The following is a 25,937-nucleotide window of genomic DNA, read 5'->3' as shown; positions in this document are numbered from 1 at the left end:
TGTATCTATATTTATCCAGGAAGGAGAGGATCTCTAACGGCACACTGACCTACTGCACATATTGCTGCATCCTCAGGGCAAGAGCTGGCTGCCCCATCCTTGATGATTTTATGACAAACATTGATGTAAAAACGCTTCTTATCAGACTCTGCTGCCTTGGCGTCCACAGCCTCCCAGTTTTGAGATCCTTCCGATTCTGAGAAAACAAACATTTGAAATTAGTCACATGAGGTGATGGTACAATTACTTTTGAGATGTTTACAGAAACATTCATATTTTAGAGAATGGATTTTAAAAGAGTTTAAGATCATTTTATATGGTTCATCAAATGCTCATGATTTATACTTTAATTAGCAAATAAGTATTTCCACTTACTAAACTACATTATGGTTTGATCTTTAATGTTACTAATTTCAGCCCATTCCAATATCTAACCATATGACTTGAAATATAGGGTAAAATAAAATAAATACTTTTTAGTACTTTTATTCGGCAAGCATGCATTAAATTGATCAAAAGTTACCAAAATACATTTTTAATGTTACAAAAGACTTATATTTCAAATAAATTCTGTTCACTTAAACTCTCTATTCATCAGAAAAAAAAAAAAAAAATTGTATCATGGTTTCTGATAATAAGCAACTGTTTTTAACATTGATAATTAGAAGAAATATTTATTGAGCGCCAAATCAGCATATTAGAAGGATTGATGTGAAGACTAGAGTAATGGAGAGGGAAAATCTAAATAAAATGTATTCAAATAGAAATTAGTTATTTTAATATATAATAATATTTAACAATAGTTCTGTTTTAAATAAATGCAGCTTTGGTGAGCATGAGACTTCTTTTAAAAACATGACAAAAATGTTACCAACCCTAAACTTTTGAACAGTAGTGCATTTAAATAACTAAAAAAAATTAAATAAGTAAATCACAAAGCCACACAGTTTAATGATCGATCATTGCTGTCATTTCCCAGTACACAAGTAATCTCATCTCTACCTGGGTAGCGTGTTAAAGGCGACAGATCATAACGCTTCTTGTGGTCTGTGACTCGACACAGCAAGTCTTCTTTCTCCTTCACACATGCGTATGCAGTTTGCCAGTCGAAGTAATACGTGCAGTCAGATTCTCCAGTAAAAACCGGCACGCCATTCCCTGAAAACCACAAGCCTGCTGTGAGCGGAACATTTTAAAAGCCACATTTTGTACATGCAAAAAGGTCATCTAGGTCACGTTTTTGCAGTTCCTTCCTTTTGGTTCTCAGCCATTCAAACTTCCTCAATCAGACAGTGTAAAAACAGAGGTCTCATCAGCACTTGACTTCATGAGTTACCATGAGGTGACTCACCAGCAGTTGCATTGCACTCAAAATTAATAATGGTCATGCGCTGGAATCCAGTGCTGCATCTGCTGCCGTCTGGGTAGATTAGCGTGAGATCACCATCTGAATATCTTAAGATAAAAAAGAAAATGCTCTTCAGTTTAAATTCTGCACTGCATTTAAGGGTTGTGTAAAACAGTTACAAATAAAACGCGAGTAAAACCGAACCTCAGTGTTTGGTTCTGGTATCTCCCAGCAATCTTCTTCACATCCCCGGTTTCTTTGAATTGGCAGGAGGATATGTAACCTTTTTTATCACCACACTGACCAGCACTGGTCTCCCCGCACACGTTCAGATAGAAGAAATAGGTGTCCTGGCCATTTTTGGCCTCAGCCATATAGGGTTTGTCTGTAGCTAAAATATGAAAAAGCATTATAAATGATAAATAAGTACTTGATCACATCAGCGATGAACCACAAAAGCATGTGCTTTTCGTTCGTACGTCATCTTTGCTTTATATTTATTTATTGATTTCAAATATCAACAGCGTTTCTCAGAAATCGCTTACAGCTTCTTTAAAGACCATATCAAATCCATCACTCCTTCATTCTTTCCACAGAAACATTTACGCCATTCGCCTCTTTCTAAACTATCAGAGTAACTCACAGCCGTGTGTCAGGTGACTCAGGTCGATGGAGATGTCGTGCTGATCGCTGGTAAGTTTGCAGTTGTGACTCTCCAGGTAATCTCTGTGGCAGGCGTACTCCGTCACCCACTCGATCTCATACCGACAGTTTGAGTTGCTGATCATCTTAGGGTTGCTTCCCTGAAAAACCGTTGAGAAAACTGTGAGGACACTGAGTATAATAGGTATAATTAGATGAAACACTAGGCGTCTTCTTACCGCCTGCCTTGTAGAGGGACAAATAAATGTAATTGTCATTGCTGGAGTGTGGCCATCACAGGATTCTGGAGGATTTCCCATTGCCTCGTACCGCAGCCTTAGTCTGAAAAGAGAACATCAGTTGTTCGCTCCTGTTTTAAACACTGATAATAATGAGAAATGTTTCTTGAGCAGCAAATCAGCCTATTAGAATGATTTCTGAAGGATCATGTGATACAGAAAAATTGAGTAATGATGAAATGATAAAATACTGTATATTCAATTTTTGAAGCATCAGCTTAATAACAAATCAGCTAATAAATTATCCCATACTTGTCATTGGAGAGCAACTCGAGCTGGTGAACAGGCTGACCCATGTCAACGTAATTTTTGCCAGAGACGAGACAGGCGGCAGATCCCTCGGGACAGGCGCTTCCAGCAAGGTCTGGACAGACAGAAATTATACAAGTTACCTGCATTGCACTTTTAGAGGATTTGCTTGTTCAAATAAGAACCCGCTCAGTCGCTTCGCCAATTGTTTGGTTTAAAGCAGCTATATAATCACAATGTTTGTTGACTGGGCTCCAAACTCTTGAGAAATGCACACCCCTACACTGTGTCCCAACACTGCTATGGATAAATATAATAAAAAGATTTTGACATAACTCACTTAAACTTCTGCATATATTAATGTAGAAATCACTTTCAACATCTGGGTCGTCAACCAGGTATCCGTCTGACAGTTTTATCAGTGGGTTGAGGTCATGCTTCTTTCCATCCGAGTCAAAGACGTAGCAGGGGACCTTTAAAAATGCATTGAGTGGTGAATGGACAACTTTTTTTTCTTTCATTCTTTCATACTTTGATTCTTTATGCAGACTATGCGTAATTCAGGTTTATTTAGAAGTTTCAAAAATGATTATGATGAGTTTAATTTATTCTTTTCCCACACTGAGAACTAATAAAACAGCTGAACACACACATTTAAACATTCACATCTCCAACTGAAATGTCAGCATGTCTCATCACCTTTACTCACCTCCTTATGTGGTCTAAATTTATCACGCCTGCAGGCGACATACGTCCTCCATTCAAAGTAATGCACACACTCAGAGATGGTGACAAACTCAGGCGTGCCCTTTGATGAAAAAAAAAGAAAAAAAAAAAAAAGAAAAAAAATCAGATGATCTTGCTGATTTACATTTTCATTTTCAATCATTTTGTGAAACGTGAAAATAAATGTTTGCATCAGAGTTATTATTGTAAACTAAAACTATTAAAAACATTTCTGTTAATAATAATAATAAAAAAAAAATTATATATTATATATACAGTACAGACCAAAAGTTTGGAACCACTAAGATTTTTAATGTTTTTAAAAGAAGTTTCGTCTGCTCACCAAGGCTACATTTATTTAATTAAAAATACAGTAAAAAACAGTAATATTGTGAAATATTATTACAATTTAAAATAACTGTGTACTATTTAAATATATTTGACAAAGTAATTTATTCCTGTGATGCAAAGCTGAATTTTCAGCATCGTTACTCCAGTCTTCAGTGTCACATGATCCTTCAGAAATCATTCTAATATGCTGATTTGCTGCGCAATAAACATTTATGATTATTTTCAATGTTGAAAACAGTTGTGTACTTTTTTTTTTTTCAGGATTCCTTGATGAATAGAAAGTTCAAAAGAACAGCATTTACCTGAAATACAAAGCTTCTGTAGCATTATACACTACCGTTCAAAAGTTTGGGGTCAGTAAGAATTTTTATTTTTATTTTTTTGAAAAGAAATTAAAGAAATGAATACTTTTATTCAGCAAGGATAAATTAAATCAATCAAAAGTGGCAGTAAAGACATTTATAATGTTACAAAAGATTAGATTTCAGATAAACACTGTTCTTTTGAACTTTCTATTCATCAAATAATCCTGAAAAAAAATATTGCACACAAATATTTTGTACAATTGTGCACATTAAATGTGTCTTGACCAGCAAATCAGCATATTAGAATGATTTCTGAAGGATCATGTGACACTGAAGACTGGAGTAATGATGCTGAAAATTCAGCTTTGCATCACAGGAATAAATTACTTTGTCAAATATATTCAAATAGAAAACAGTTATTTTAAATTGTAATAATATTTCACAATATTACTGTTTTTACTGTATTTTTTATTAAATAAATGTAGCCTTGGTGAGCAGACGAAACTTCTTTTAAAAACATTAAAAATCTTAGTGGTTCCAAACTTTTGGTCTGTACTGTAATTATATATATATATATATACATTAGTTGAAAAACAAATAAAAATTTGAAATTGGCAATAAACTGAAATAAGTTGAAGTGGAAGCTCTTTTTTCTTTCAAAGAGGAACTGCATTAAAACAAAATATGCACTAAGAAAGAAAATCTATATTTAGGGGCAAATCTCAGCACAAACAAACAAACAAACAAACAAACAATTACTACATTTATGTATCCATTTAAACCAAATTTGAGTAACTTCAGCCACATCTACTTTCACTTTGCTTCATTATTTTATCAGTTTTTCCATCTATGTCATTTCTTCCTGCATAGCAAAAAAAAACAAAACAAAAAAAAAAAAAAAAACAGCTTTGCAAATGTCACAGTCTGTTCACAGGCACCTCTGACTAACAGCGCATGCTGCGCAGGAAGGCTCACCATTGTTTTGCCGCATTGAAAGGTGATGCTGCTCTGAATGTTGCTGCTTTTGTCGTTGCATTTCCTCGAACTGTTGAAATCAAGCACAGCAGGCGAGACCTTCCGCAAGGAGAGCTCACCTATGGAGAAAAAAACCTTGTTTGATAGCAGAAGTGTGTCTGCACAGCAATAAGACACTAAAGATTTTGTTATACTGATATTGGTTTTCAGCAAGCTGGTAACAAGACAATTATTAAAATAACTGCAGTAAAAAAAAAACACTCTATAAGTAGTTAGACTTTAGTAATCAAATCAAAAGTAATTTGTCAAATCACAGTTGAGTCAAGCACAAGAACAACAGCCACACAAAACTGCTCGTTCAATCCCAAGTCAACTAAACGTTTTCAGCACAAACAAATCAATCAGTAGAAGTCTCTGTGTCACCCAACAAGATAAAAATATTACATCATGTGATCTGGAGAGGTTGGGCAAATGTCTAGCAGTGCACAACCCATGGGAACAAACAGCATGAGAAGATAACCTAATAAATGCAAAAGCGTAACAGACGGTTCCATAAACATGTCGACTAGAGTCGGACAAATTACGGCTTAAATTTTAGGCCGCTTGAGAACATTTAACATGCCATGTGTGTGGAAAAGGCACACAAGCACTGGTGTACTGGTGTATTTTTTTTATTTTAAAATAGTGGAGATCATACAGTAACAGTCCACTACATTGTCATCACATGACTTCATTATGTTGTTTCATATTTAATTCAGCATATACCACTTCAGTTATTTCATTAAAAATGTTATTTAAAAAATATTTTGCATGGTTAATCCAAAAGATTGTTTTAACTTATTGCAATCATCTCAAATAATGAATCAAGAAGAAGAATCTAAATGGTCATGCATGATACCAAAAATGCAAGGTCATGTCAAACACATTGCACTGTGGGATACACTGCTCATGCATATTTCATGTTTTGGCAATTGTATCATATCATCAAGGTATTCCATGCATTTTAAAATAAAATGCATATTTAGTATAAATAATAAGTATCGTACATAAAATGTATTATAATAAATATTCTATTCTAACATTAACATGCGCTTTTGTTTTTTAAACAATGGCTCTGTTCGGGATGCAACTTCCTAAAGCTTTTATTCTGTCAAACGAAAGCAGCAAGGGAATTCTTGGAAAAGTTTAGAGTTCCTTTACTCTTCAATTTGTCCTGTTGACAGACTCAAGTGTGCGGAGTATGACAGAAACCGAGCATGTATCTGTATACTGTATTTAAAGTAGACATTGTCAGTGATTATAACGGGTTCTATTTGCTTTTGATGCGATGCTCACATCCAGTGTAGGCAAATGTCATCCGTGACTGAATGCAAGTGGGTGGGGCCTATAATAGGATAATAGAGGCTTTCACACCAAAGAGTTCTAGTAACTAGCCACTATGATAGTTCCCTGGGAACAAATTTCTCCCAAGGGCCATGTTCCTGGTTGCATTTGCACCGGAAATAGGAACTCTGAAGCGGCCGACAGCGGTGTCTTTAAACGCGGCATTTGCAAATGCTAAAACCGGTGGATGGAGGATGCTGTGATCACAGCTGTGTTTGTTGTGTGTCGTGGGTTTCGTAATAACAGAGATGGAATGTAAACGCATAATTTACGTGAATGAAAGAGCAAAAATTGGGGCTAAGAGACAAAGTCTCATATGACAACTTTGAGGCGGAGAAAAGAACACAACCATGCAGACAACAGGTAAATGCAGTTATCGCTGTTTTCCATGTTCGTGAAGTAAATATGTTTACTTCAGCCAATAGTTCTACTAACTATGAAAGGGTTCCTCCGGTGTGAAAGCCCCTATAGTGTAATTATTCGTCGATATCTTGCTCTGGAGGCAGGCATATGCAAATGTATTTGCCCGCGTGATGTCACAGATCCCACAATATCAAAACCAGCCATTTTTGGAGCTTGATTAAATAAATGCTTTGTTTATGATGAGGGTGGATTAGGCTATGAAACTTGCAGGATGTTTTAACAGTACTAAAACCTCTTATATGTCAAAAATATCAAGACAAATTTAATTTCTCATGTCATGATGACCTCTTTAAATTTTAGGATTAGGGTCTTGCACACAAGGATGATCATATTTGAAAGTCCATGGCATCTAAAAGACTAATACTTTAGACCTTTAAGAGGTCACAAAAATAACTCATGTGATACAACTTGCGCTTCATGATTTATAATACATGGAAGAGCATGACATTTTTAATTACTGCTATTTAAACAATGTCACTTACTTAGAAAACAAGCATTTTTCTTATTGTCATATTCTACCAGTGCACCTGCTACTAGATAACTTTGACCTACTTACTGTGGAACACAAATATACGACTGCAGGAACACGAGATAAAGAATACCAAGATATGTCACTGAGCAGCATACACGCTTAAATGAATGCAAACGCTTTCAGATGCTTTGACACTATTGTGTGAACCACACATTAAAGGGCCGGAAAGCCCCATAACGGATGCAAACCAACCACTAAAGCGCATGACACAGAGGATCAGTACAAGAGAATGACTACAGTAAGCAAATACTATATAAATAGATATTACACAATGATGTTTGTATGCTTTTACTGAGGTACAAAATAAACTTAATTACTAAATGTAAAAGGGCTTAAAGTGAATATACTGAAATATATATATATATATATATATATATATATATATATATATATATATATATATATATATATATATATATATATATATATATATATATATATATAGATAGATATATATTTATAGCACACAGATTCAATCAGCATGAACATCTGCATGCATGTTGTCTTATTTTGTTATATGGTATGTGATGCAGTATCTATGGTCTGACTCTGACAACAAATTAAATGGATTCCTCTCATTTAATTCTTGGGCTAACAGCATCAGACTCAAATCACTATTGGTCAGGGTATTCATTTGATAGGTTTGTGTCATATGGAGGTCAGCTGACTAGTTGGATAAGGCCAAACAAACAAGCGCTCCGTCTGTGCACTGTCACACAGCTCTTGCTTACAAGAGTAAGGTTATATTACATGTGCTATAAAAGCCTTTATGAGGTTATAGGGTTGTTATCTAATGCAAAGGCAGAAAATGAGAACTATTTAGCATACTTCCTTTAAAGAGTTTCAATGTTTAACATGAATATCCAGACTAAGCAAAAATCAATCATTTCTTTTTTGTCCAACTGAGTGTTTGGGGTGAGGTGAATCAATAGGAAATGGTATCAATCACATGACATAAGTTAGTGTTCAGTAACACTTTACAATAAGGTTCATTTGTTAACATTAATGTATAAACTAACATGAAATAACAATGAACAATACATTTGTTACAGTATTTAATAATCTTTGTTAATATTAGTTAATAAAAATAAAGTCGATCATTGTTCATGTCAGTTCACAGTGCATTAAATAATGTTACCAAATACAACTTTTGATTTAAAAAAAATGTATGAGTAAATGTTAAAATGAACATGTAGAAGTACTGTTCATTCTTAATTCATGTTAACTAATGAAACCTTATTGTAATGCGTTACCATTTTTTTTTACAGTGGTTAATACTAATGCTTTTATTCATAAAGGATAATTAAACTGATCAAAAGTGACAGTAAAAATACTTATAATGTTATAATTTGTCAATATTTCTATATCAATTAAATGCTGTACTTTTTAACACTCTATTCATCAAAGAATACTGAAAAAAATAAGCTTCCATAAAAATATTTAAGCAGCACAACTACAAATCAGCATAATAGAATGATTTCTGAAGGATCATGTGACACTGAAGACTGGAGTAATGATGCTGAAAATTCAGCTTTACCATCACAACAATAAATTACATTTTACATTTGAAGTGAATCAAAACCTTTCATCCTAAAAACTTCTTAGGACACTTTTAATGATTTTTTTTTTCATCCACTTCAAATGTTGACTACTGACTGGCCATTTTAAATTATAAGACATATTTAACAAGATTACTGTATTTTTGATTAAATAAATGCAGCCTTGATGAGCATAAGACACTTCTTTTGAGAATATTTTAAAATCTTAGCCAATCATTTAAATGGTAGTGTATAAGTAATGATAAACAGCATGAAGAATCTAACCTCTATTTTAGTACTATTAAGATTGAAAAACAAATTAACGAGGATTGGGAAAATCTGTTTTCTTACACAGGTCTTGGATCAGTGCTACTCTCACAGATGGTGTCATTGTCTATCTTAATCAAACAATCATTAAATTATTAGCATACAGTAGAAATGGTAATCATTATCCCATGCCAGAAAACAGAATATTCACAATAGGCCTGATAAAATTAACATTATTAAATGTATGCTATATATACTATTTAAAAAGAGTAAAACAGGTACTATAAAAAGTGTTTTTATGCTTTTATTTTATGAACATGTCTGTTGCAGTTTGGCTGTGCATTGTGTAATCTTGGCACACTGATGCAATGCACTTACCCACTGACTGGTGCTGGCCACTGGTAAGGTTGTGGGCACATACCGAGCTTCCTTTTCCACATTCTGTGTCCGGAGATGCATCACACAGCTTCAAAGAGTATCTCACATTGCTGTCCTGGTCGATGGCCTCCCATTTGTAACTTCATATATACATACACACAAAGATACAAACAATTTCAACTGAATCAATTTGCAAAATCAGAATTTATTTCATTTACATGGCATCATCCAGTCATAAAACAAGCTAAATGAATGCATTTCTTTGCCTAAGGTGAGACAAAGTATCTCCTATGGTTCTGATTAGGTCCAGATACTTTGATGCACCCAGACTAAAGGGCCATAACTATCACTCAAACTGCATAAAAGCAGTGATCAACAAACTAGATCATATTTAAACGCATTAATTTCTTCCATAACAAGTGTTTATTTGTTATGCATCAGGGTTTGCCAGCAATGATCAGCATTAAGAGTGTTTGTTTATTTATTTAAGATCTCACCTGCACAGATCCTTGTACCATGGGCTGTCATCCGACCCCACTGCTGATGAGACACACTGAAGCAGAATGAAACTAGAAATAACAGTAGAAACGATTCCGCAAACACGAATACGACCCATGTTTTAAGCAAGGAAATAAATTAGTGCGCACAGTCCGACATGATACAGCAGTCCTTTCTGGTTACTGATCATTACCCGTGTAGCAGGAACCACTCACAGTCACATGACGGAATGACATGTGGTATAGGTCACGTGGTTCGCTACGAAATAGTAGAAAGTCAGCAACGTGGAAAGGAGTCCAAAATGGGCGTGGTTTAGCGGCAAAGACCTTTTTATCCCTTCTTCGTTAGGCTTGTTTGAGTTTTTTTTTTTTTAAATTATGCAATAGAAGAACAACAAATACAATAACAAAGATAACGAACAAAAGACAATGAGGGTTATAAACAATAGTCCAAAAGCAAACTATGTTAGCTTAAAAGACTTACACCATGAAAGACTGAGTCTTACATGCAATAGAATTATTAGTTTCTTTAAGAGTTTACATACATATCAAAAAAATTCCTGAAAATAAAAAAGTAGGGAGTTTACTTTGAAAAGGTAAAATTTAGCACAATAAAGCAATGAATTAATAATAAATTTACAATGAGAAGGGTCTAAATTCAAAGAATAACCAAAAAACACAATTTTGGGGGTTATACAAAAGTTTGGATATAAATATTTTTGACAAAATTTGAAAAATCATTCCAGAAGACTTAAGTACAGTGCGCAGAGGCGCAGACCGATCCGTGTTTGACATCAAAGTACCGCGAGAGCGATTCAAAAGCATAAGGAGTCGCTTCGTTCTCGCGGTACTTTGATGTCATACGGCGATCGATCTGGGCAGCGCTGATTAATCTCGAACAAGCATACTGTTTTTTCATATAAATTTAGTGGATATTAAATCATTTGAGTGTTATGTAAGAAATTATTTACAATTAAAGGGTCGTTATCGACAAATAAACCCTGACCAGGATCATCACACACTCAGTAGTCGCTTTTTTTCTTGTTTTGTAATAATGACCTGCTGACTGTACGCTAATCTGATTAATGAACGTCGGTTTACCAAATAAATATCAAACGATTTCTATCAACACCAACCATTATATCTTACTTAAAGATTCCACTAGGAGTAAATATCCATTGAACTGCAGAAAACAATTGCCTAGAACAAAATCACAAAAAAAGTGTAACAATATTACATTATTGTTAATACTATAATAATTATTGTTATTATTAATCCTTGGTTTAAAAAATATTATTTTATACTAATACAAATAAACAATATTCTGTTTAATTATATAACCTATTTATCATCAATTTATAATTTCTTTAAAGCATTCTTTCTTTCTAATTTTTCATTTATTAGTAACATTTGCAATGGCAAAATTTCCACAAATATATTTCACTCATTGTAACGATTTACCAGAAACAAGTATTCTAGAGAAACGTGTAAAAGTTCAGGTTTGTGTAAATCATTCTTTTATAAATTGATTACATTGCTCCTCAATGGATCATATAGCTGTTTGAGCCGCCCAGCGCCCCCTCGTGGAGGATATTTGTGTCATATGAAACATTTAAAGCTTAGTGAAATGTGCCTTCCAATTTTTGTCTATGAGTCATCGTTACAAAAGATATCCGAGTATGTCCTGTCTAGCCAAGTACACTATATTCCACAGAGAACAATAAAACATGAATGAATGATGTGTATATGTAGCTGAAATCACCATTAATTGTATGGAAGCACTGAGTGTAATAGCTATATTGATGTGTAATAACCATGTAACTACAGTCAGGATGGCCGAGCGGTCTAAGGCGCTGCGTTCAGGTCGCAGTCTCCCCTGGAGGCGTGGGTTCGAATCCCACTTCTGACAACAACCTTTTTTCTGAAGCTACTTCACAACATCTCAACATTATCTTTTTATTGTGTTCCAACTTCCAACAGAACTGGAAATATTAACATCTTCGCAAAAAGAACAATCACAATGTGTTAAACAGCAAAATCAAACTGAGGTCAAATGTCAATCCTTTAAATCACTAATAAAAGTTTTGCTGTTCAGATCTTAAAGCCATCATAGCAATCAATAAACTGATGGTATATTTCATCAGTCACATATCCATATAGATACACAAGACCTGCAAAAAAAAAAAGCTGGAAATTTACTCTTTAGTTTTAAAACTAGATTCCTTAAATCAAAAGTTATGTGATATATAGATGCATGGTTAAAATTGTATGATTTTTAAGATCTTCCTTTAACTAATGTTTGAACAATACAACCTCATAAAACAAAATGCTCCATTTCTAGAAAACACAATTATAGAACATAATAACTGAAAGTAAAAAACAAAACAAAAACCCAGCCAATCCAAAGCTGGATTATTCTTTGAATGCAATGCAGAGCGAAACCTGCCAGCTTCTCTGTTCTGAAATAAACCAATGGGAAAATTAAGTTTATCTACATACTAAACATACAGAGAATTAATCTAATTTTTTAATACTTACGAAGCACGAGCCTTCTCACATCAATGCACCTAAGAAAATAAATAAAGAAAAAAACAATTAAGTCATAGGTTATTTGCTTGAAAAATACAAAAGTTATGCATGTTGATTTCGAAATTGGTTCATAAGTAGTCTATCATTCCTGTTTATATCAACCATAGATGAATATTAGTAATGCATTTGAATAATGTAAATGATGTGTCTATGTGAATTATTTACATAGACAACTCCTATTATTGTGCGAAAAGATGATCGTCACTTTAGCCACTTAAAGGTTTTGATAAAGAAAGCGTGAAACTAATGAATAGCATAAGATAATTAAGGGTTTTCATTAAAAACTACCAGTTAAGACTCTGAACAGTGAACCGATTTTATATTTTTTTTATATTGGATTTAAATCTAAGATTTAGATTATATTGGATTTAAGTCTTAGATTTCATTTCAGAGGAAATAATTTTCCTGAATAATTTTAATCCTTATGACCACATGAATCTAAAGTGGTTTTTACCAACTATGACCAGTAGGTGGCACTATCACCAAACATTACAGTTATGCTTAGATCAAAGTGCCACTAACACCTACTAAGCTTTGTTTATGACCAAGCACTGCAGAACTGCAACCTCATTGATTTTTTGTATAGTCAACTAGACTATGTAAACTGCCTAGTCAACATCACTGCGCTGTGATTCAGTACCTACTGCACAAAATAACCTTGGTAAGGATGGGTCTAAAAATCATGCAAGCCAAATTTTTCAGTTAGCAATATTTTACAACATCAGAACTGCACCTCAATTTACTAGTTCATAAATTATAAGTAGAGGTTTACCGTGTTTTTTGTGGGTTTGTGTTTATTAAAAATTAATATTTACTAAAATTATTTGAAATAATCAATTAGTACAAAATAAATTATAACTTACAGTACCTGACAAAAGTTTGAAAACATTAAATTCTTTTAATGTTTTTGAAAGAAGTGTCTTAAAATACCGTAAAAACAGAATTTTATTATTTACAGTACGTCAAAAGTTTGGAAACATTAACATTTTTTAATGTTTTTAAAAGAAATAATTTTCAATTTGAATAAATTTTAAAATGTAATTTATTCCTGCGATGTCAAAGCTGAATTTTCAGCATCATTACTCCAGTCTTCAGTGTCACATGATCCTTCAGAAATCCTTCTAATATGCTGATTTGCTGCTCAAGAAACATGTCTTATTATTCTCAATGTTGAAAACAGTTGTGCTGCTTAATATATTTGTGGAAACATTGGAAACATTAATTTGTAAATATTTTTACAAATTAAAATAACTGTTTTCTATTTAAATAAATGTTAAAAATGTAATTTATTCTTGTGATGCAAAGCTGAATTTTCGGTATCATTACTCCAGTCTTCAGTGTCACATGATCCTTCAGAAATCATTCTAATATGCTGATTTGCTGATAAAGAAAAAATTGTTATTATTTTATTTCTGAAAACAATTGTGCTGCTTAACATTTTTGTGGATATGGTGATTTTTTTTCTGGATTAGAATGTTCAAGGAACAGCATTTATTTGCATATTTTAATTTCATTTATGAAATTTATTAAAACATTACATAGAAATCTCTTACATTATACATTTCTTCACCGTCACTTTTGACCAATTTAAGTATTATATTTCTCTTTTATCTTACCACAAATGTTGGAATGGTATCAATGTTTCCACAAATATATGAAGCAGCACAACTGTTTTCAACATTGAGAATAATAAGACATGTTTCTTGAGCAGCAAATCAGCATATTAGAAGGCTTTCTGAAGGATCATGTGACACTGAAGACTGGAGTAATGATGCTGAAAATTCAGCTTTGACATCACAGGAATAAATTACGTTTTAAAATTTATTCAAATTGAAAATTATTTCTTTTAAAAACATTAAAAAATGTTAATGTTTCCAAACTTTTGACGTACTGTAAATAATAAAATAAATAAACCTGTAAAAAAATAAACTTATGTTCTATAATTGTCATGATCACCGTCTGCTCCTGTCAGTTCCCGGACTACACTTCCCACATCCTCCCTGCCAGTCACATGTTCACTCCACACCAATCACCTGTTGCCACATACAGCCTAGCACACTATAACTAATCACCACACCCAGCTGCAGCTCATTACCAGGACTATAAAGGACTTTCACTCACACCACCTCACTGCGAAGTCTTGCTAACATTGTTACAATTCTGAGCGTTTATTCCCTGTCTGCCTGTATATTGTTACCGTTCCTGCCTGTTCTGTTTATTGACCCGTTGCTGCCTGTCCTGACCTTTGCTTTGCATACCGACCTGTGAGTGATATCTGCCTGTCCTGATCTTTGCCTGTTCCTTGACCACGATTCTGCCTGTCCCTTGCTGTTCCTGTTTGCTCCTGATTGACCCTGCCTGTACGACCACTCTCACTTCAATAAAAGCTGCAAATGGATCCCTGCCTGAGTCCGCATTCGTTACAATAATCCTATTCTGTAACATAATATAGAATTATATATATTTGTTTTTCACAAATATAAGAAACTGTTAAAAACACTGTAACCAACTAAAGGTTACTTCAAGTATTTAACCCTAACCTAATTAAGAATAATAGGTGCATCCAAACATTTGACTGGTAGTGTAATGTAGACCATAAAACCAGAAAAGACATTTTTTCTCTCATTAACACATTCTCACTCACATTGTTTGATACCTGATGGTGGACTAAGCGTCGTCTTCCTCACAGTTCCAAGATGATCACCACCGATGTTCAAAGGGTATGAAGTGTCTTGCTCCACAACAGAATCTTGTGATGACTTTTGATCAAACATGAACTCATTTGAAAAGTCCTGCTGGCTTTGCATGTGTTTGACTTTGCATGTTTGCTCAGTTATCATGGATAAAACATTCACAATGCTGGAGACGTCTTGTTGTTTAGACTCTCTAGTGGGTCCTTGCTCTTGCTGAAACCTGATTCCAAGCATATTATCGATATACATGGCATGATCAGCATCTACTAAGTCTTTTGCGAGATTTCGCTTTCCTGTGATAATGTCAACCTCCCATTGTGTCTCAGAAACATGCTGTCTGAAACGTATCTGTAGGTTCCCACGACACATACAGTTCTGGAAGAAAACAATGGCATCATCAGACCAGTCCTGGCCAGTGGGTTTCACTCCCCTCAGTAAACAATGATAGGTGACTTTAGGTAAGCTACCGAGCTCCTCTGGAAGTTTTTTTAGCTGGCAGACATGCCGTCGAGACAACACTGAATACTGCCCATAGTCAACCAAGTTTATGAGCACAGAAGTGGAATCGCACTGCACAATCTCGGCCCTGCACCATTTTTTCTTCTCTGCTGATTTCACCAAACAGCTTGCACCAGGAACAAAATCAACCTCTGGTAATGGCATCAACACTTCTGGAAGGTTCTCAAGAATGGCGGAGACCATATCTACAACCAAAAGCAGGTCCTCAAGAATGACATAAAATTCAGATGGGGTTGTGACTGCTGCTGCGAACCCTTTATATTCAAAGTTCATTTGAACAGGGGCCTGGAATAGGGTCTGTGGTCGGTCCAAACTGATCTTTGAAGAAGTGTCTGGAAAGGGAGGATGGTCATCAACAACAAGCAACTCGTCAGGACTTTTCACTGCCTTAATGTCTTTCACATCCTGCAAAACAATGCTAGCAGGTGACTTGGAGGTTTCATGATCACTTGCTTTAAATGTAGAAACATTTTCCTGCAACATTTTTGAAGTTTTAGTCACTGTAATGCTTGTGTCACATGGTAGTTTGGGAAGAACCACGGCCTTAGGATTTAAGTTATTTTGCTTCTTCTTGTACTTTCTATTCCAAAAGAAATAGTTTGGGAAGTTAACGCCTGCTTTCTTTATTGGCTTTGCTGCAACTGTCTGACTTTTTCCATCTTCACATCTCCACTGAGTGTTTGACTTTGTCTTTTGCTGAAAGGTTCTAACGTCTGCATGATTCTTTTTGAGTTCACATTTGCGTTGTTGTGTGTATGACTCAGTCTTTTGCCGGCAGGTTTTAACTGATTTTGTCTTGTGGACATGAGAATTGGTTTGGGTTTCACTCTGGGACACTTTGGGGATTTTGTCTTGACTAGTCAAGACCACATCTTTGGTCTGGTCACCATCATACTTTAAGTTCCCTTGCATGTGTCCATCCTCAATCTTAATGCTCACTTGCCATGCATTATCAAGCTTTCGAATGAATTCAACCATTAAAGGCTTACCAACTGCTTCCTTGATAAAAGAGTCATCGTTTGCAAAAGAGTAAGGGTTTGCAAGTGTGCACGGAGTGCTCAATCTGGGCTGAGACAAAAAAGAATTGGTTAGCATGTGAACATTCTTCCTGTCGATGGTAGCAGGATTGCCATAATCAATGAATTCAACTGCTAAGTGTCCACAGTTTGAAACGTTGGTGACAACAGCTCTGTATAAAGCCAAGTCTTCTTCATACTCAGCGGCAACAAGGTCTCCTACTTTTACTTTGGTTTCCACATTTTTCATGTTATCCTTGAAGACAGTGCCATTTAGTTCTTCACCCATTTGAAGGATGTTTGTTTCATCATCTTCCATCTGGATAAAAAAGCTTCTAACAGAATTGCAATGAGAGATGAAGCCCACGCCTCTACAACCTGGTTTCAGTTTGACATGAGGAAGATCACAAAGTTTTGGCAAGTTCTGATGTGACGGCACAACTTTGAGAGAACAGGTTGTGTCCTGTTGTTCCACTTTTATTGCTGCTTTATGTTGCTTTTTGGGAGATTTTATGGGTTTTGAGGTTTGCTTACTGCCCGGTTTGGCTTTATCATGTCCCCTTTCTTTGGAGTTCCCTTTACCGTTTAAAACGCAGATATCCGCATCCGAATCTAAAGCAGGATTGCTGACAGTCAGCTTACGTTCTGCCACACTGTATGTTGCCATGAGCTCTCTGACTTTTTCATTGATGTGCACATTTCCATCATAAAGATCACAAACAAAATGTCCGTTGTTGTCCCTTGATATAAACTTGGCCTGGAAGGATCTGTTGAGGATGTCAGTCTCAAGCCACGTGTTGACTTCTGGCAAATGTTCCCCCTCTGGAATATTCCAAAGACTGCATCTCAGAGCCTGCATTGGTGTCATCAGTAAATCAACCGCCGTTTTGGGAATTGGCATAACATTTGTTTTCTCAGAAATTTGCTTATCACCATAATCGACAAAGAACACACTCACATGCTGTTGGGATTGGACAGGGTGTGTCAGAGCCCTGTACCACTTGCCGTCACAGAAATATTTGGCCAGGCAAACATTACCGCTGTAGTCGTCAGACGTCATAGTCAAGAGCTGACTTTCTTCAGCAACTCTCTCCATCAGCATCTCAATGATCTCTGTATTCCTGTCGAGCTGAAGATAGATTTCCCAAGGACTGCAAACATTAGTAACATGCACCAGTTCTTCGCTTCCAGAGCTCATGTTGAAAGATGAGTAAATGAAGGAGCAAGGGTACACTGATGAAATTAGCTGCTTTGGTGTTTGCATTTCCATCGCAACACCTTTCTCTACAAGGTAGGTGGTAGCCTGTTGAAGAGGTGTATGAATGGTGACCACATTAAGGAGACCTTTTCCTTGCTCATAAAGCTGGGAATGAACTCTGCACATACTGGGCGAGTCCTCAGACATAAAATCCCTGAACAAATTACATGCTTCTGAACTCCAAGACCTTCCTCCAACAGGTTCAATCAAGTCCAAACTACATCTAAATGCTTGTACATGAAGTTCAAAGAACTGTGGCGCAAGAGCTTGGATGTTTCGCATCCTTTCCTGGATAATTATGCCAAAGTCGACCAGGATCAAGGAGAGTACCTCATTATTTTCTCCTAATATGCATGCTCTATGCCATCGGTTATTCACTGGAGACTTTACAGCACAGAATACTGCTGGCATCTCAAGCGCAACTGTGTGCGTTTGGTAAAAAGCCTGCATCTCTTCCATCATTTTGTACAGATCAACTTTTGTGCTCTCATTTTGGCACCAAAAATCGGATGGAGAATTTATATGCGAGCATATGACACTTACTTCAGATCCAGGTTTGAAATGCATCGATTTGATGGTCTCAGCAGAAACAACCTTCAGTTTTGATGTCTCATTGGGAGTACGTCGTTCAAGATCATTCCATTGTTCACATTGCTCTGGTTTCAACTGATTTGGATTGGGCCTAGAAGACGTGACTTTGCAAAAGGTCACCACATGAGGGTCCTTTCTGTTTTTTTTCTTGTTCAGAGCATTTCCCTCATCTTTACATGACTTATCCGGTTCAACAGATGCTAATTTCGGGTTGTATCTCCAATCCAGGGCCATTTTTGCTGTTGTCATGATGGTTGCAATGTTACTGCTACTGCTATTTTCAGCACCTCTCTCAAAAAGATCAACGACATATTTAGCATTTTTTCTGTGAATGACATGAACCACCAAGGTTTTGTCTGATGTGACTTGCCTGAAGAAGTTGGATGCTGTGGTTGTCCAGATGTCCTCAAATGGAGCCACATGCGCTAAAGCACATTTCACTGCAAATTCTGGTTGAATGGCAAACTTCTGGGGGAGCTTCTTAATTAATATGCTTGGCACCTTTTCAGTGTTTCCAAAGTCAATGAAAAACACCTCAGCTCCATTTTCCAAAGTATCTACTACAATGGCCCTGTAGTAATGCATGTCTTTTTCGTACATTGCACAGCAAAGTGCACCAGGCACTGGGTCTTCAAAAACCTCCTCTTTCAACTGTATTTTGCTGAAGTAATCTGTCATTTCTTTCGTCATGTTTTCAAAATTAGGATTTTGTTCTTTGGTCCTCATCCAGAAATGCTTTGGACTCTGGACATGCACCACATAGCCCTCAAAAAAAGAACCATCAGGTATTGGTTTACTTGGAACTGAACCAGACATCTGAACCGCTTTCATCTTTATAGCATACATCTTTGAAAGGACATTGTGGAGAAAGTTGGACTTGCTGTCCACAACTTCACTTCCAAGTAGTTTAACTTCGGGTTGCTCCACTGAGTGTTTCTCAGCAGTGCTCAGTGTGACCAAGTATAAGTTCTGATCTTTGCAAAAGTCATCGATTGCAACATCCAAAGCCTTCCCCAGCAACCCGGTCTTCAGAGCCACTAGTTGTTGGTTTTTAATGATCTCATCTTGTTCTTCCAAGCATGAAAGCGAACATGGGAATGCCATGATCGGTGTTGAGATGAATTCTGATGGTAGCTGAAGGATGTTTTCAACTTTCACTGATTCACAATAGCCACTGTCGACAAACACAACTTGGACCTGAGAGTTAAGGGGGAGACATTGCACAAAACCTCTGTGCCATTTTTCATCTTTCCCTTTGACTGCACAAAGCAAGCCAAGATTTTCAAGTGGTTTATTACTTGGATAACCACTGCCTGATTCACATGCAAGTGCTAATCTGTCTGACATTTCTTGCAGATCCTTGTCCATGAATGACAGTCGACAGTAAAATAATCCAGGATTCACGGCTGCGGCTACAACAATTCTTACTTTTTGACCAACTTTCAGCTTTGGGCCATTAAGAGACAGAATCTCTTCAAAGCCCACCAGGCTTGAGGATTTGAGACAACATTCTTGCCCTATTTGCTTTTCAATCAAGAGATCTGGAACAGATTCATTGTTTTGTAGAACTGGTTCCTCAATAAGAATCTCAACCAGTAGAAGAAATGTCCTAGTGTCCACATGTCTTCCAAGCCTCATTTTGAACAAGTCACTATTAATGTCTGGAACTTCAAGAATAAGGACATGGTACGGCAGGCGGGCATGGATGTATCCTTTGATTTGGCTGCCTATCAAGGAAGAGAAATAACTCTCTGTCAAACTGTCCCATCGGTTCTGGATTGGCAGTATATTGGCAAAGAAACCGCAGACGATCTTTGGTGGGAGCATTAGGAGTGTGTCGGATATGGAGGACAACTGGTTGGGCCCAACAATCAACACATCTCCAAGGTCTAGCAAAAACATGTGGAATAAATTGTTCTGTATGTTTTGGACTCTTCCTCTGTACCAGTGACCAGACACCGCATCTTCTACCAGGCAAACATCTCCAACTTGAACAGAAACTTTTGATTTCTGAGCATTTTGAACTTCAACTTGAAGAATGTTGTAGTCCAGTTCACAGATGGTCATATATTGGCCCTGAAAATGTATCAGTGTGTCCTCAGGACTGCAGTCAATGTGAGTCAGCTTCAGCTCCACAGGCCACAAAACACATGGAGCAGGGTGCTTTGACTCCTCTTTTGCCCTAAAATACAAAAAAATACATAAATAAATAAAAATGGTTACAAATAACGATTACAAATATTTCTTATCTACTGTCAGCATTCAGCAAATATGCATTTATATCATTTAAACAAGTCTTTGAATATCTAATAATATTCAAATATTCACAGTCATAGTCAACATTCAACAGTAAAATTAAGCTGCGAGATCTTCTGAAGTGTGCATTTGTAGACAACGCATGTACTCTGTCGCTATGCTAATTGAATGCAGACAGGAGAGTTCAGCTGTCACTATAGATGCAAGATTAAACTTTAAACCCTTGATTTCAAACTATGATGCACTATATTCAGTTGCACAGTCATATTTATGTCATTTTCACTGTGTGCTGTATGTTAAAATTGTGTTACCTTGTCTTTATTTGAAAAAACTTGATTCCCAGTGTGCACAAACTTACCAGATTACTGTGTGTAGTATTGGTTATAGTGTACTTTGTATTTATATTTGTCTACATATATATCCAAATGCAAAACAAAATAAAAGTCAATGTTTAAAACTGTTATTATATGCAAATACACAGCCCTATTTTTATATATAAGCACCTAGTAGTCACAACCTGATATTACATAAAAATTATAATTGTTCCCACCGGAAGGTCCCAATCTGCCTGACTGCCCCCATTTGTTGAATTATTATTATTATTTATTTTATTTGAACAGGGACAATGCACAATAAAACATTAACCCTGTATATAACAAGGAAAGATGCATTGCACCAGGTTTTAGCAACTTGCTATTTTCCGGGACTTTCCGTAGTCCCTGGGCAGGTAGATAAATCATATAATTAAATGAATACTAAATTCACAGTTGTACAAAATATCAGTTACACAAAGTTATGAATACACACATTTTTCCCACCACCTTTTATAAATAAATATGCCCCCCATCACACACACACTCACACATACACTCACAAATGTCTACAAGTTTAGATTCGCTTCAAGTGAAATATATATATATATATATATATATATATATATATATATATATATATATATATATATATATATATATATATATATATATATAATATGCTTAAAATATATATAATGCTTAAAAATACAGTTTTTCTCCTTGTAAAAAAATATGTAAATAAATAGTTTTTATGCAATAAATGGGCCATAATGTATTGATATATATTGTTTAGTACCATGAAAAATATTATGGAAGAAAAACACGAGTCGTCCCCCTTTGCTCTCAAAATACTTAAATTTTTGTAAAATATATGTATATTTTTTAATAAACTTAACTTAAAATATATTGTTTTTATACAGTGTTTCGCATTAATTACTTGGACTATGGTGGCCCGCCATAGTCTAGTGGTTCCCAAACTGGGGTACACATATCACCAGTTAGGTGACATGTACGTGAACTAAATTTTGTTGTTCATTTAAAGGGATAGTTCACCCAAAAATTAAAATTTTATGTTTATCTGCTTACCCCCAGGGCATCCAAGATGTAGGTGACTTTGTTTCTTCAGTAGAACACAAATGATGATTTTTAACTCCAACCGTTGCAGTCTCTCAGTTGTATAATGCATGTCAGTGGGAACTTCATCTATAAGAGTAAAAAAAACATGCACAGACAAATCCAAATTAAACCCTGCGGCTCGTGAGGACACATTGATGTCCTAAGACACGAAAACAATCGGTTTGTGCAAGAAACTGTACAGTATTTATATAATTTTTTACCTCTAAAACACCACTATGTCCAACTGCCCTGCACATCCTGTTAGTGAGATCAAAAACGCGTTCTGATGACGGAAGTGATCTCTCGCGCTTTGCTTCAATGAGTGTGAGACATCACTTCCGTTGTCTGAGCGCGTTCAGATCTCACACACCGGATGTGCAGGGCAATTGGACATAGTGGTGTTTTAGAGGTAAAAAATGATATAAATACTGTTCGGTTTCTCAAACAAACTGATCGTTTCGTGTCTTAGGACATCAATGTGTCGTCACGAGCAGCAGGGTTTAATTTGGATTTTTCTGTCGTGTTTTTTTTACTCTTATAGACGAAGTTCCCAAAAAATACTTAAATATTTTATAATAATATTTTATTTAAAAATTAGTGGTGGGCCGTTATCGCCGTTAACGTGAGACTCTTATCGGGCGATTTAAAAAAATATCGCCGTTAATCTATTCTCAAAGTTGGGCTGGGAGCTGGGTCTATTCTACGCAAGCTATGATGACTTTCACCTTGATATTTTAGCGCGGATGTATACCTAGCCGAATTGACGCTTTGCAAAGACCTGCCCCCCTTAGTTACGGTTGCTTTGTCCGACAAGCCGTGGCGCTGTCACTCCACACACAGTGATAATGCATCACGGAGCAAAGAGGAAACTGACAACACGTCGACAGACAATCTAGATTAATCTATGCCCACCACTATTAAAAATATTGATTTAGTTTAAAAAAGCATAAATTAAATCTGTTCAGCGTATAAAGCGATTGTGTCTCTTCAGAATATTTGGATTAACTTAACCACTCAATTCATATGGTTTAGTTTTACAATCTCTTTACAAACTTATTGAAGCGTCAAATTGGTAGTTGCGTAGCTGTCAATGGAGAAACAGAAATAGCTCCGATTTAATTAAAAATATCTTCATTTGTGTTCCAAAGATGAACAAAAGTCTTACAAGTTTGGAATGACATGAGGGTGGGTAATTGATGACAGAATTTTTTATTTTTGGGTGAACTAACCCTTTAAGTGACTAAAAAATACAAATTGACAAAACTACCAATTACTGTATGTGTATACAAATAATTAATAATGCTGTCAACCTTTCCATATTTAAAAATAAAGGAACAAGTGGTCATAAATGGTATGTGGGTTAGGGTCACGCCCCTTTATATGCATTTTCACATTTGTGTTGGGCATTTTTTAGATCAAGCCATTGATCTCATATATACATAGACATATTTTACGCTGCATAAATATTCAAGATGATTCAAGTGCATTCATCGGTTAGTAGCCATAAGACTTACCTCTCCATTTGACTCCAAGGTGATGGATCCAACCTATCCCTGAAGTCCTGGTAAATGTTCCTGCACTGATCACGTTAGCCACAGCTTGGGATGATGGAGGTCAACATACTAATAAAACAGGTGTTAATATAAATCATAACGTTAATTTATAGGCCGAAATACCTGCAATAATACCATATTAGATTGATTAAAGGCTATTAGAGTTGCACGATCATGCAAGTGAAATTCATGCCTACGTCTATGATTCAAAACTCTATCCATAAGTATTATTCGCATTTCATCATTTATGAATAATTTTAACATTATTTTCTGAATGACAAAACTGTTGACCAGTCCATTCTGTCGACATGACAGTTTTTCGACTTATTTGTGTCGAAAAGTAGTTTTCTACGTCGTTTTTTATGAATCCATTAAGTATTATCTACGGACAATGTGGTCATTTTGTCTGTAGCATTTAAAAATAGAGTTTTATCTTAAAATTATCTTACCTTCGCGCGCATCATGTTTTCTGCAGATTAAGCGGCCTTGGGAGCACGTGCTGTAAAATGAACGCTGAGCTCGTGTGCCAATAAGGAAGCGCCTACCTTCACATTTTCACAAATGAAATTTAGGGCACACCGGGGCTAGTTGTCACAGGTAGGTTGTTTGTATCTCCATAACTATAAGGCTTTGAATTATATGTCGAATTAAACAAAAGTTTGTTTTCTCTAGCGTTTTTTTAAAGTTGCATCACATTTTTACTACTCTTCTGTGAACAAGTGAACGTAATAAAAGCACACCAACATCAGGGTTGTTATCTAAAACTAAACCTAAAACCATAAAAAAAAATCCTTAAAATATATAATTACGTATTATTTTGTTTCAGCTAGTTGTCAAGGCAACATTTCTCATTTTCATTTTGTTTAACTTAAAAATTACTAATAAAATAACTAAAACTGAAAATAAAAAGAGAAAATATTTAGAAATACAGTCAAACCAAAAATTATTCAGACTCTAGATATAATATTTTTACTTGTGGGTGCAGGACACTATAGTTCATTTATGTAAGTGAGGATAGCAAAATAAAGTAAACTGTGACATATTATACCCAAAAATTCGTCATATAATGGACTACCAGTAAAACTAATAAAAATTTGGGACCAAAAATTATTCAGACACTTTGACCTGACCATGTTTTGTTTAAGTGTTATCTGACATAATTAAGATTAATTTTTTTTTCTGACACAATATAACTATGAGTTCTTGTCATATTTTATTACCATTTAGTGAATAATCTGCAATAATGTGTGAAATGTTCAAAGTGTCTGAATAAATTTTGGTTTGACTGTATATAGAGATATTAAAATAGAATAGAATCTCAGTGATACTAAAATACTAAAATAAAATAAGCTGTAGAGTTTTGCTATTTTGTATGCCAATTTTATGTTTGTGTCTGATTTATGTATTGTTTCATTGTTATTTTCTTAATGTTTTACTTTAAAATCCAATGATAAACTGTTTAATTGAAGGTTGCACAGACAGTACAGTCAAACTGTCCCACAACAACTCAACACCTAAAATGTGTAGATTAATAAAATATTTTTTTTGTCTAGTCTTTGCGTTTTTTTGTCCATTTTACAATTTTAATCTTATTTGCATGCTTCAGTTGTGGCGTTTTAAACTCTGCCTGTTATACAAGGCCAAAATCTTAGAATCTTCTCTTCAATGTTGATGATAAAACCAGCAAAAAAGCTCCAAATATATATTGCGTGAATGGATGTAAACGAAAGGCGAAAGTAACAGGAGGCTGGCTGGCTCTGATTCGGTCTATAGCCGAGCTTCAAGATTTTTAGATTTCAAGGAGATGATATCCCTCTTGGTTAATCATTAAATCCCAGAATCCATTGCCAGTCTTCTGTAAATAAGATAAATGACCCAAAGGCACTCACCTCTGTGACGCACAATTTCAGAGAGAGCAGAGCTTTAATTAAGACTGGAAGGTGTTATCTTACCCATTCTTGGATTAATGAACTTTTTTACAGGATTAATCTTATATTTCAGCTGCTATTTTTAGAGTTTCCATCATGCTACAGGTTTATTTTGTGTGCATTTGTTTCTAGTGAGGAAAGAGGAAAAGCAACACACATAGTTGACAAATTGTTTAAATGTTTTTTTGGGA

General features: G+C 35.4%; 2 protein-coding genes and 1 non-coding gene across 3 annotated transcripts in view; 1 reads left to right on the top strand and 2 right to left on the bottom strand.

Annotated features, from left to right (window-relative positions):
* Positions 1 to 10,121, bottom strand: part of igf2r (insulin-like growth factor 2 receptor) — a 37,602-nt gene extending 27,481 nt beyond the window's left edge. Inside the window, exons 1-12 of the mRNA XM_067384306.1 lie at positions 9,914 to 10,121; positions 9,417 to 9,556; positions 4,896 to 5,014; positions 3,248 to 3,346; positions 2,879 to 3,011; positions 2,542 to 2,653; positions 2,230 to 2,332; positions 1,992 to 2,151; positions 1,553 to 1,739; positions 1,352 to 1,455; positions 1,003 to 1,158; positions 50 to 196 (exon numbers count right to left, since the gene is read on the bottom strand). Of these exons, the coding sequence (XP_067240407.1) occupies positions 50 to 196; positions 1,003 to 1,158; positions 1,352 to 1,455; positions 1,553 to 1,739; positions 1,992 to 2,151; positions 2,230 to 2,332; positions 2,542 to 2,653; positions 2,879 to 3,011; positions 3,248 to 3,346; positions 4,896 to 5,014; positions 9,417 to 9,556; positions 9,914 to 10,032 (1,579 nt within the window). The 5' untranslated portion in view covers positions 10,033 to 10,121. The remainder of the gene's footprint in view (positions 1 to 49; positions 197 to 1,002; positions 1,159 to 1,351; positions 1,456 to 1,552; positions 1,740 to 1,991; positions 2,152 to 2,229; positions 2,333 to 2,541; positions 2,654 to 2,878; positions 3,012 to 3,247; positions 3,347 to 4,895; positions 5,015 to 9,416; positions 9,557 to 9,913) is intronic.
* A 1,618-nt stretch (positions 10,122 to 11,739) lies between these two features.
* On the top strand, positions 11,740 to 11,822 carry trnal-cag (transfer RNA leucine (anticodon CAG)). Its single transcript has one exon. It is a non-coding gene; the product is annotated as a tRNA-Leu (tRNA).
* A 3,316-nt stretch (positions 11,823 to 15,138) lies between these two features.
* On the bottom strand, positions 15,139 to 23,787 carry tdrd15 (tudor domain containing 15). Its single transcript, XM_067383642.1, has 2 exons — positions 23,780 to 23,787; positions 15,139 to 20,761 (listed from the first exon to the last, which is right to left on the bottom strand). Exons 1-2 carry the CDS (start codon positions 23,785 to 23,787, stop codon positions 15,139 to 15,141), a joined length of 5,631 nt encoding a protein of 1,876 aa, XP_067239743.1.
* Between the last annotated feature and the right edge of the window lie 2,150 nt (positions 23,788 to 25,937).

This window comes from Chanodichthys erythropterus, chromosome 4 (assembly GCF_024489055.1).
Source record: "Chanodichthys erythropterus isolate Z2021 chromosome 4, ASM2448905v1, whole genome shotgun sequence".
In the NCBI taxonomy this organism is placed as follows: Eukaryota; Metazoa; Chordata; class Actinopteri; order Cypriniformes; family Xenocyprididae; genus Chanodichthys; species Chanodichthys erythropterus.
The sequence above is the reverse complement of the archived record's forward strand: the minus strand, read 5'-3'. Positions and strand labels throughout refer to the sequence as shown.